Source organism: Brugia malayi (assembly GCF_000002995.4).
Source record: "Brugia malayi strain FR3 genome assembly, contig: Bm_v4_Chr2_contig_001, whole genome shotgun sequence".
Taxonomy (NCBI): Eukaryota; Metazoa; Nematoda; class Chromadorea; order Rhabditida; family Onchocercidae; genus Brugia; species Brugia malayi.
The window spans coordinates 93,110-106,037 of record NW_025062476.1 but is presented as its reverse complement, the minus strand read 5'-3'; the positions used below and the strand labels follow the sequence as shown (position 1 = coordinate 106,037).

General features: G+C 26.8%; 1 protein-coding gene across 1 annotated transcript; it reads right to left on the bottom strand.

The window, feature by feature from the left end:
* Positions 1-1,410: 1,410 nt before the first annotated feature.
* Positions 1,411-12,603, bottom strand: Bm17444 (Uncharacterized protein; the record flags this gene model as incomplete). The annotated part of the gene is made up of 5 exons (XM_043077904.1): positions 1,411-1,625; positions 3,487-3,621; positions 11,803-11,967; positions 12,227-12,312; positions 12,533-12,603. 5 exons carry the CDS (start codon positions 12,601-12,603, stop codon positions 1,411-1,413), a joined length of 672 nt encoding a protein of 223 aa, XP_042933838.1.
* Positions 12,604-12,928: the final 325 nt, after the last annotated feature.

The following is a 12,928-nucleotide window of genomic DNA, read 5'->3' as shown; positions in this document are numbered from 1 at the left end:
CGCAAAACTTAATTATAAAAGCGTATTTCAATGTTTAAACTATAAAATGACCACACTATATATGACCCGTCCCAGTGCAATGCATATAACATAATGAATTAACTTCAAAATATTGCTATTTTTAATAGTTTTGGCACTTAATTAAAATTAAAAATGATAATTTAGAACCAAATTTCATGTTAAATGTAAGAAAACTGTTATAAATTTTAAAATTTTTAAAAAATTCAAAATTTAAATTCGAAATTAAATTTAATTTAAATTCTCAAATTGAATTAAAACCATTATTAATTGAAGGTTTTAATGGTTTTGCTGATGAATTTTTCCGCAAAACTTAATTACAAAAGCGAATTTTATTATTTAAACCATAAAATGACCACACCATATATGACCCGCCCCAGTGCAATGCATATCACATAATGAATTAACTTCAAAATATTGCTATTTTTAGTAGTTTTGGCACTTAATTAAAATTAAAAATGATAGAACCAATTTTCATGTTAAATGTAAGAAAACTGTTATAAAATTTAAAATTTTTAAAAAATTCAAAATTTAAATTTGAAATTAAATATAATTTAAATTCTCAAATTGAATTAGAACTATTATTATTGAAAGTTTTAATAGTTTTGCTGATGAATTTTTGCGCAAAACTTTTTTACAAAAGCGTATTTCAATGTTTAAACTATAAAATGACCACACTATATATGACCCGCCCCAGTGCAATGCATACAAAATAATGAATTAACTTCAAAATATTGCTATTTTTAGTAGTTTGGCACTTAATTAAAATTAAAATTGATAGAACCAATTTTCATGTTAAATGTAAGAAAACTGTTATAAATTATAAAATTTTTAAAAAATTCAAAATTTCAAATTGAAGTTAAATTTAATTTAAATTCTCGAATTGAATTAAAACCATCATTAATTGAAACTTTCAATAGTTTTGCTGATGAATTTTTGCGCAAAACTTAATTAGGAAAGCGTATTCTAATATTTAAACTATAAAATGACCACACTATATATGACCCGCTCTCTGCTCTAGAAAGTGAACGATTTCTACTAACTCTTCTTCTGCTTCATCAATCCCAGCAACATTATCAAATGTCACTTTTCTCCGCTAGTCATGAGCGTAGCTTTTGATTTGCCAAAGCTTATAGTTCTGTTACCTTCTTTTTGTGTTACCTGTTTGCGTTTCTTTTAAAAGGAACAGCAACGAGCCAATAAAGATAAATGTTGGAATCTATTGGATAAGATAAGTAATCTACCAATTCACTTTTCTGTGATGACAATGTATGTGACCAGTTCCCGCACTATGCATATAAAATATTAAATTAGTTTCTAATTCTCTATTTTTTTAATATTTTTTATACTTAACTAAATTAAAATTTGATAGTCAATCTTACTTTTCTTGCTTTACATGTTTTTGTAACGTTTTGAATTACAGAAAATTGTGACACACTTACACCCACTACTTGTTGTGCATGTTGATCTAGGTTCCATTCTAATCTTCATTGCATCAACACCTGCATCAACATCAATTACGTCAATCTCTTCTCTGACCATAGTTTCACATCTTTCTATACCATCCTTTTTACCAGTACCAATTGCAGCGGCAACTCTGAACCGCTCTTAAGTATCATTACATGAATTAGGGTATCTATTGCATTTCTTAATATCTTTAACTGTGATCAAATCTATAGAGTAGGAGTTTTCATCTATGACCAAAGCTTTTCTATTCTATTCTCATGCAATAGTTTCATTGCTGAAGCGCTCCCGTATTGTAACTAACTTCTCTTTTGTCATTACCTCGGGGACTTTTATACTTTTTTCTGATTTTTTTAACCATCAACAAACCTTATATCTCTGTTAATTAAAACTCTGACTAACTTGCATTGATCAACCACAGGAATACCAAAAGATTTTTCAATAATGAAATTGCTTCTGCAACTGTTTTATCAGGGGAACAACACAGTCTGAAGTAAAAGAGTCAATAGTCAATTGCTTAAATAATCCATTGACTTTTTTTGCTTTCTTTTTGTACTTATGTATGAGAGACAAACTGCTTTGGTCAGTGTGGCTCAGTCGGTAGAGCATCAGCTTGTGGTACTGAGTGCGGCTAGTTCGGCTCTGCTCACTCTCTTCAGGAAGATTGTTCCCTGCCTTATGATGAGTACTAAATTAGTGTGCAATTACACAGCCAGCAAAGGCTCCTTGAATAATCCGAGTGGGTGTGGCTCAGTTCGTAGGGCATCAGCTTGTGGCATTGAGTGCGGCTAGCTCGGCTCTGCTCGCTGCCTCACTTAAAATCTCCTCTGTATTATTGTGAGTCTTTAATTAGCCAACAAAAACTCCCCAAACCAACCATTTAAGTGGGTATTGGCTCAGTTGGTAGGACAATCAGTTTATGGCACTGAGTGCGCTTAGTTCGGTTCTGGTCGCTCTCCCAAATGAAATCTCCCTTGCAAAATGATGAGTCCTAAACACAGCAAAAACTCTCTAAATCATCTGAAAATTCCAATAAACGATTGTCAGACATGTTATGTTCAACCTACTGTCTTCATCAGATGCACCTCAACTTCTTGACTAAATTTAACGAAGTTGGTAAGGAATATAGCATTATCGTCAATAAACGCATAGGGCAGTTTATATATCTATTGCCTCTTTATTTAAAAGAAGCTTTTTTTGCCATCTTCATCTTCTATACCAAGCTTTTAGTTATTTTGTATATTTAATGCTCAGAAGTAAAATCTATTACTCCTTTAGAATCTAATTCTTCTTTTTGCTTTCGGATAACTGATAGAATATTAAATCTTCAGTAAAGTCAGGAGCAGACGATATACCAATTAGTGCTGCAATTCTTTCTGAAAGTTGGAGAGTAGTGAGCAACATCAGGCACCGTCTCATGCTTGAACCTATAATTATTTGCTTGCCGTTACGAGTTACTCTAACACAATTTTTTTGCCAATCACTCATCGTGTAATCAGTGTAATCAGCACCTGACTAACCAATAACCATGACCAAAGTAATCAAATAACACAAATGCTATATGAGTTTCTTGACAAAATTTTTAAATAGCAGCTGTTCTAATTCCGTTCATATTGAGTGAAAATCCACTGAAAAAGACTATGGAAGCTTTTTTTTTTCCTTTGTAGCTCGCAATGTGCTATGTACTTACTGTTTTCATCAAGCAAAGTAATGCTGTAATCCATGTTATTTTGGTATAGCAACCTGACTATCGTTTACTTGACACTCAAGTAACTGATTAGATCTGCAATTTCCTGCGGATTGAAAATATCTGCAAATGTCATATGCGTGCCTTTTATATAGGCTTTTGAACTCTTTAAGAAGGCAAATAATTCTTCATATCTCTCTCCACTTTTGATTCTTTTCAAGCATTGCTTTTGAGTAATAATCTACCACTGCTATTTCCCACCAAGTTGCAAATACACCAAGAAGAATAGCAGCACTTGCGGTTGCAACAAGACAAACTCATAGCAACACTTGCTGATGACATAGAGATCATCAGTACTGCTGCTGCTGCTGCTGCTGCTGCTGCTGCTGCTGCTGCTGCTGCTGCTGCTGCTGCTGCTGCTGCTGCTGCTGCTGCTGCTGCTGCTGCTGCTGCTGCTATTACTTAAGTCTTTCCTTCCCTCTTTTTCGTTAATGTCATTGCGATAGCAGCAATCCTATAGCTACAAGCGCTAGCAAAGCTGAACCCACAATTCTAACTATTACTAAAAGTGACAGACCTATAAAATTGAACCCTAACCCTACAATAGCTTAACCCTATTACACTGCCTACTACTATAATTATCCGTGCACCCCACTGAAATTCATAAGAAATTTTACTCATTAAGAAATTAGAAATTTTATTAACATTCCTACTCAAATATTTTTTACAACTTAAACATTAAAGTTTAGTTTATTATCTAAATGATCAAATGACCAGCCGTAAATGACCAGTACCTATGCAACTCTTATAAATTAATCAATTAAGTTCAAAATGCCTATTTTTTAATGAATTAATATTTTTCATTATTTTAATTTTTCATTAAAATAAGTTTTTGACATTACTGAAATTTATTTTACAGTTTAATATACAAAACTCTAATAAATTATTGAATTTTCATAAAATTTGATATTTATATTTGAAATAAAAATTAATTTTAGTTATAAGAATGAATTAGAGCAGTGACAAGTAAGGAATTTAATTAATTTTGCTACTGAAATATCATTCAAAACGTAATTATTAAAGATTATTTAATTATTTACGCTGATCAAATGACCACGATGTATGTGACCAGTACTATGCAATGCACACAAATTAATCAATTAAGTTCAAAATATCTCTTTGTTTTTAATGAATTGATATTTCTCAATATTATAACATTTAACTAGATTAAATTTTGACAATTCTGGCATTTATTTCATAGTCTAATATACAAAAACTTTCAAAAATTATACAATTTTTATAAATTATGGTATTTAAAGTTGGAAAAAAAATTAATTATAATTATAAGAATGAAATAAACCTATGACAAATAAAGAATTTAATTAATTTTGCAAATAAAATATTGATTAAAAGTTAATTATTAAAGTTTATTTTATTATTAGTGTTGGTCAAATGACTACACCGTAAATAACCAGTGCTATGGAACGCTTATAAATTAATCAATTAAGCTCAAATTATCTATTTTTTTTTAAAGAATTGATATTTATAATATATTAACATTTAATTAAAATAAATTTTGACAATACAGGGATTCATTTTACTGTTTAATATACAAAACCCTAATAAATCATTGAATATTCATAAAATATGATATTTAAATTTGAAATAAAAATTAATTTTAATTGTGAGAATGAATTAAAACCGTCAAAAATTAAAAATTTAATCAATCCCGCTAGTCAAATATTGATTGAAATTTCATTTTTAAAGTTTACTGAATTATTTATGCTGATAAATTGACCAACTGTAAATGACCAGTACCCTTGCAATGCATATAAATTAATCATTTAAGCTCAAAATATCTAACTTTTTTAATGAATATATATATATATATTTTAACAGTTTTAACATCTAATTAAAATTTGTTATTACTAGAAATTGTTTCGTAGTCTAATATACAAAATATGCTCTGATTCATTGCAAATCATAAAATTTTCATAAAATTCGATCTTAAGATTTCAAATAAAAATTAATTTTAGCTGCAGAAATGAATTAAATCTGCGACAAACCAAAAATTTTATTAATTTCACTTCTCGAATATTAAAAAAAAAACTAAGTTATTAAAGTTTATTTTCTTATTTATGTTGTCAATTGACCACACCGTAAGTGACCGGTACGTATGCAACGCATAAAATTAATCAATTTAGTTCAAAATAACTAATTTTTTTTAATGAAATGATATTTTTTAATAGTTTTAATAGTTTTAATTGATATTTTAACAATTGAGTTCAAAATAATAATTGATATTTTTAATAATAATTGATAATTTTTAAAAACAAACAAAAACTAATTTTAGCTGCAGAAATGAATTAAATCCACGACAAATTAAAAATCTTATTAATTTCACCTCTCAAATATTAAAAAAAAAACTTAGTTATTAAAGTTTATTCTCTTATTACGTATGCAACGCATAAAATTAAATAACTGAGTTCAAAATAACTAATTTTTTTTAAGGAATTGATATTTTTTAATAGTTTTAACATTTAATTAAAATCAAAATTGATAAAACTAGATATTTTTTCTCCCTTTAATATACCAAAGCTCTTGCAAATTATAAAATTTTCACCAAAATCAATATTTAGATTTGAAATAATGCTTAAGCCTAAGCCTAAATATACCCTAAGCCTAAGCCTAAGCATTATTTTATTATTTAAAATGTCAAATGACCACAATGTGTGTGACCAGTTCACGCACTATGCGAATATAATAATCAATTTTTTTTTTATTCAATGATATTTTTTAATAGTTTTAACATCCTCTGAAATTAAATTTTGATAATAGTAGAACTTCTTACCTAGTTTTATATGCAAATACCCGTATAAATTATGGGATTTTTGTAAATGTATTATTTAAATTTGAAATATAAATTAATTTTAATTGTAAGAATGAATTAAAACCGTCAAAAATTAAAAATTTAATCAATCCCGCTAGTCAAATATTGATTGAAATTTCATTTTTAAAGTTTACTGAATTATTTATGCTGATAAATTGACCAACTGTAAATGACCAGTACCCTTGCAATGCATATAAATTAATCATTTAAGCTCAAAATATCTAACTTTTTTAATGAATATATATATATATATATTTTAACAGTTTTAACATCTAATTAAAATTTGTTATTACTAGAAATTGTTTCGTAGTCTAATATACAAAATATGCTCTGATTCATTGCAAATCATAAAATTTTCATAAAATTCGATCTTAAGATTTCAAATAAAAATTAATTTTAGCTGCAGAAATGAATTAAATCTGCGACAAACCAAAAATTTTATTAATTTCACTTCTCGAATATTAAAAAAAAAACTTAGTTATTAAAGTTTATTTTCTTATTTATGTTGTCAATTGACCACACCATAAGCGACCGGTACGTATGCAATGCATCGAATTAATCAATTGAGTTCAAAATAACTAATTTTTTTTATGAATTGACATTTTTTAATAGTTTTAACATTTAATTAAAATCATAATTGATAAAACAAGAAATTATTTTCCCGTTTAATATACAAAAACTCTTTTCCAAATTATAAAATATTCACCAAAATCAATGTTTAGATTTGAAATAAAGCTTAAGCCTAAGCCTAAGTATACACTAAGCCTAAGCCTAAGCATTATTTTATTATTTAAGATGTCAAATGACTACAATGTTCAAGCACTATGCGTATATAATAATCAATTTTTTTTTATTAAATGATAATTTTTAATAGTTTTAACATCCTTTAAAATTAAATTTTGATCATAATAAGACTTCTTACCTAGTTTAATATGCAAATACCTGTACAAATTGTGGGAATTTTATAAATGGGTTATTTAAATTTGAAATATAAATTTATTTTAATTGTAAGAATGAATAGGAATCGTGATAAATTAAAAATTTAATTTTGCCAATAAAATATTGATTGAAACTTAACTTCTAAAGTTTATTTTATTATTATTGCTGGTCAAATGACCACGATGTGCGTGATCGGTACCTATGGAACGCATAAAACTGCAATGCATATAACATAATGAATTAACATCAAAATATTGCTATTTTTTGCAGTTTTGGCACTAAATTAAAATAAAAAATGATAATTTAGAACCAATTTTCTTGTTAAATCTAAGAAAACTATTACAAATTTTAAAATTTTTAAAAAATTCAAAATTTAAATTTGAAATTAAATTTAATTTTGAACCTTAAATTGATTAAAACCATGATTAATTGAAAGTTTTATTAATTTTGCTGACGAATTTTTGAGCAAAACTTAATTATAAAATTTTAATTGTTAATTTGAATTTAATTGATTTCACTTCTCTAATATTATAAAAAAACTTAGTTATTAAAGTTTATTTTCTTATTTATGTTGTCAATTGACCACACCATAAGCGACCGGTACGTATGCAATGCATCGAATTAATCAATTGAGTTCAAAATAACTAATTTTTTTTATGAATTGACATTTTTTAATAGTTTTAACATTTAATTAAAATCATAATTGATAAAACAAGAAATTATTTTCCCGTTTAATATACAAAAACTCTTTTCCAAATTATAAAATATTCACCAAAATCAATGTTTAGATTTGAAATAAAGCTTAAGCCTAAGCCTAAGTATACACTAAGCCTAAGCCTAAGCATTATTTTATTATTTAAGATGTCAAATGACTACAATGTTCAAGCACTATGCGTATATAATAATCAATTTTTTTTTATTAAATGATAATTTTTAATAGTTTTAACATCCTTTAAAATTAAATTTTGATCATAATAAGACTTCTTACCTAGTTTAATATGCAAATACCTGTACAAATTGTGGGAATTTTATAAATGGGTTATTTAAATTTGAAATATAAATTTATTTTAATTGTAAGAATGAATAGGAATCGTGATAAATTAAAAATTAAATTAATTTTGCCAATAAAATATTGATTGAAACTTAACCTCTAAAGTTTATTTTATTATTATTGCAGGTCAAATGACCACGATGTGTGTGACCGGCACCTATGCAACGCATAAAACTGCAATGCATATAACATAATGAATTAACTTCAAAATATTGCTATTTTTAGAAGTTTTGGCACTTAATTAAAATTAAAAATGATAATTTAGAACCAATTTTCATGTTAAATGTAAGAAAACTGTTATAAATTTTAAAATTTTTAAAAAATTCAAAATTTAAATCTGAAATTAAATTTAATTTAAATTCTCAAATTCAATTAGAACCATTATTAATTGAAAGTTTTAATAGTTTTGCTGATGAATTTTTCCGCAAAACTTAATTATAAAAGCGTATTTCAATGTTTAAACTATAAAATGACCACACTATATATGACCCGCCCCAGTGCAATGCATACAAAATAATGAATTAACTTCAAAATATTGCTATTTTTAGTAGTTTTGGCACTTAATTAAAATTAAAAATGATAGAACCAATTTTCATGTTAAATGTAAGAAAACTGTTATAAAATTTAAAATTTTTAAAAAATTCAAAATTTAAATTTGAAATTAAATATAATTTAAAATGAATTAGAACTCAAATTGAATTAGAACTATTATTATTGAAAGTTTTAATAGTTTTGCTGATGAATTTTTGCGCAAAACTTTTTTACAAAAGCGTATTTCAATGTTTAAACTATAAAATGACCACACTATATATGACCCGCCCCAGTGCAATGCATACAAAATAATGAATTAACTTCAAAATATTGCTATTTTTAATAGTTTTGGCACTTAATTAAAATTAAAAATGATAATTTAGAACCAAATTTCATGTTAAATGTAAGAAAACTGTTATAAATTTTAAAATTTTTAAAAAATTCAAAATTTAAATTCGAAATTAAATTTAATTTAAATTCTCAAATTGAATTAAAACCATTATTAATTGAAGGTTTTAATGGTTTTGCTGATGAATTTTTGCGCAAAACTTAATTATAAAAGCGTATTTCAATGTTTAAACTATAAAATGACCACACTATATATGACCCGCCCCAGTGCAATGCATACAAAATAATGAATTAACTTCAAAATATTGCTATTTTTAGTAGTTTGGCACTTAATTAAAATTAAAATTGATAATTTAGAACCAATTTTCATGTTAAATGTAAGAAAACTGTTACAAATTATAAAATTTTTAAAAAATTCAAATTTTAAATTCGAAATTAAATTTAATTTAAATTCTCAAATTGAATTAAAACCATTATTAATTGAAAGTTTTATTAATTTTGCTGATGAATTTATGCGCAAAACTTAATTATAAAAGCCCATTTTAATATTTAAACTATAAAATGACCACACCATATTTGTCCCGCCCCGGTGCAATGCATACAACATAATGAATTATTGCTATTTTTAGTAGCTTTGGCACTTAATTAAATTTAAAAAGGATAATTTAGAACCAATTTTCTTGTTAAATGTAAGAAAACTGTTACAAATTTTAAAATTTTTAAAAATTTCAAAATTTAAATTTGAAATTGAATTAAAACCATTATTAATTGAAGTTTTTAATAGTTTTGCTGATGAATTTATGCGCAAAACTTAATTATAAAAGCGTATTTCAATGTTTAAACTATAAAATGACCACACTATATATGACCCGTCCCAGTGCAATGCATATAACATAATGAATTAACTTCAAAATATTGCTATTTTTAATAGTTTTGGCACTTAATTAAAATTAAAAATGATAATTTAGAACCAAATTTCATGTTAAATGTAAGAAAACTGTTATAAATTTTAAAATTTTTAAAAAATTCAAAATTTAAATTCGAAATTAAATTTAATTTAAATTCTCAAATTGAATTAAAACCATTATTAATTGAAGGTTTTAATGGTTTTGCTGATGAATTTTTCCGCAAAACTTAATTACAAAAGCGAATTTTAATATTTAAACTATAAAATGACCACACCATATTTGTCCCGCCCCGGTGCAATGCATACAACATAATGAATTATTGCTATTTTTAGTAGCTTTGGCACTTAATTAAATTTAAAAAGGATAATTTAGAACCAATTTTCTTGTTAAATGTAAGAAAACTGTTACAAATTTTAAAATTTTTAAAAATTTCAAAATTTAAATTTGAAATTGAATTAAAACCATTATTAATTGAAGTTTTTAATAGTTTTGCTGATGAATTTTTGCGCAAAACTTAATTATAAAAGCGTATTTCAATGTTTAAACTATAAAATGACCACACTATATATGACCCGTCCCAGTGCAATGCATATAACATAATGAATTAACTTCAAAATATTGCTATTTTTAATAGTTTTGGCACTTAATTAAAATTAAAAATGATAATTTAGAACCAAATTTCATGTTAAATGTAAGAAAACTGTTATAAATTTTAAAATTTTTAAAAAATTCAAAATTTAAATTCGAAATTAAATTTAATTTAAATTCTCAAATTGAATTAAAACCATTATTAATTGAAGGTTTTAATGGTTTTGCTGATGAATTTTTCCGCAAAACTTAATTACAAAAGCGAATTTTATTATTTAAACCATAAAATGACCACACCATATATGACCCGCCCCAGTGCAATGCATATCACATAATGAATTAACTTCAAAATATTGCTATTTTTAGTAGTTTTGGCACTTAATTAAAATTAAAAATGATAGAACCAATTTTCATGTTAAATGTAAGAAAACTGTTATAAAATTTAAAATTTTTAAAAAATTCAAAATTTAAATTTGAAATTAAATATAATTTAAATTCTCAAATTGAATTAGAACTATTATTATTGAAAGTTTTAATAGTTTTGCTGATGAATTTTTGCGCAAAACTTTTTTACAAAAGCGTATTTCAATGTTTAAACTATAAAATGACCACACTATATATGACCCGCCCCAGTGCAATGCATACAAAATAATGAATTAACTTCAAAATATTGCTATTTTTAGTAGTTTGGCACTTAATTAAAATTAAAATTGATAGAACCAATTTTCATGTTAAATGTAAGAAAACTGTTATAAATTATAAAATTTTTAAAAAATTCAAAATTTCAAATTGAAGTTAAATTTAATTTAAATTCTCGAATTGAATTAAAACCATCATTAATTGAAACTTTCAATAGTTTTGCTGATGAATTTTTGCGCAAAACTTAATTAGGAAAGCGTATTCTAATATTTAAACTATAAAATGACCACACTATATATGACCCGCTCTCTGCTCTAGAAAGTGAACGATTTCTACTAACTCTTCTTCTGCTTCATCAATCCCAGCAACATTATCAAATGTCACTTTTCTCCGCTAGTCATGAGCGTAGCTTTTGATTTGCCAAAGCTTATAGTTCTGTTACCTTCTTTTTGTGTTACCTGTTTGCGTTTCTTTTAAAAGGAACAGCAACGAGCCAATAAAGATAAATGTTGGAATCTATTGGATAAGATAAGTAATCTACCAATTCACTTTTCTGTGATGACAATGTATGTGACCAGTTCCCGCACTATGCATATAAAATATTAAATTAGTTTCTAATTCTCTATTTTTTTAATATTTTTTATACTTAACTAAATTAAAATTTGATAGTCAATCTTACTTTTCTTGCTTTACATGTTTTTGTAACGTTTTGAATTACAGAAAATTGTGACACACTTACACCCACTACTTGTTGTGCATGTTGATCTAGGTTCCATTCTAATCTTCATTGCATCAACACCTGCATCAACATCAATTACGTCAATCTCTTCTCTGACCATAGTTTCACATCTTTCTATACCATCCTTTTTACCAGTACCAATTGCAGCGGCAACTCTGAACCGCTCTTAAGTATCATTACATGAATTAGGGTATCTATTGCATTTCTTAATATCTTTAACTGTGATCAAATCTATAGAGTAGGAGTTTTCATCTATGACCAAAGCTTTTCTATTCTATTCTCATGCAATAGTTTCATTGCTGAAGCGCTCCCGTATTGTAACTAACTTCTCTTTTGTCATTACCTCGGGGACTTTTATACTTTTTTCTGATTTTTTTAACCATCAACAAACCTTATATCTCTGTTAATTAAAACTCTGACTAACTTGCATTGATCAACCACAGGAATACCAAAAGATTTTTCAATAATGAAATTGCTTCTGCAACTGTTTTATCAGGGGAACAACACAGTCTGAAGTAAAAGAGTCAATAGTCAATTGCTTAAATAATCCATTGACTTTTTTTGCTTTCTTTTTGTACTTATGTATGAGAGACAAACTGCTTTGGTCAGTGTGGCTCAGTCGGTAGAGCATCAGCTTGTGGTACTGAGTGCGGCTAGTTCGGCTCTGCTCACTCTCTTCAGGAAGATTGTTCCCTGCCTTATGATGAGTACTAAATTAGTGTGCAATTACACAGCCAGCAAAGGCTCCTTGAATAATCCGAGTGGGTGTGGCTCAGTTCGTAGGGCATCAGCTTGTGGCATTGAGTGCGGCTAGCTCGGCTCTGCTCGCTGCCTCACTTAAAATCTCCTCTGTATTATTGTGAGTCTTTAATTAGCCAACAAAAACTCCCCAAACCAACCATTTAAGTGGGTATTGGCTCAGTTGGTAGGACAATCAGTTTATGGCACTGAGTGCGCTTAGTTCGGTTCTGGTCGCTCTCCCAAATGAAATCTCCCTTGCAAAATGATGAGTCCTAAACACAGCAAAAACTCTCTAAATCATCTGAAAATTCCAATAAACGATTGTCAGACATGTTATGTTCAACCTACTGTCTTCATCAGATGCACCTCAACTTCTTGACTAAAT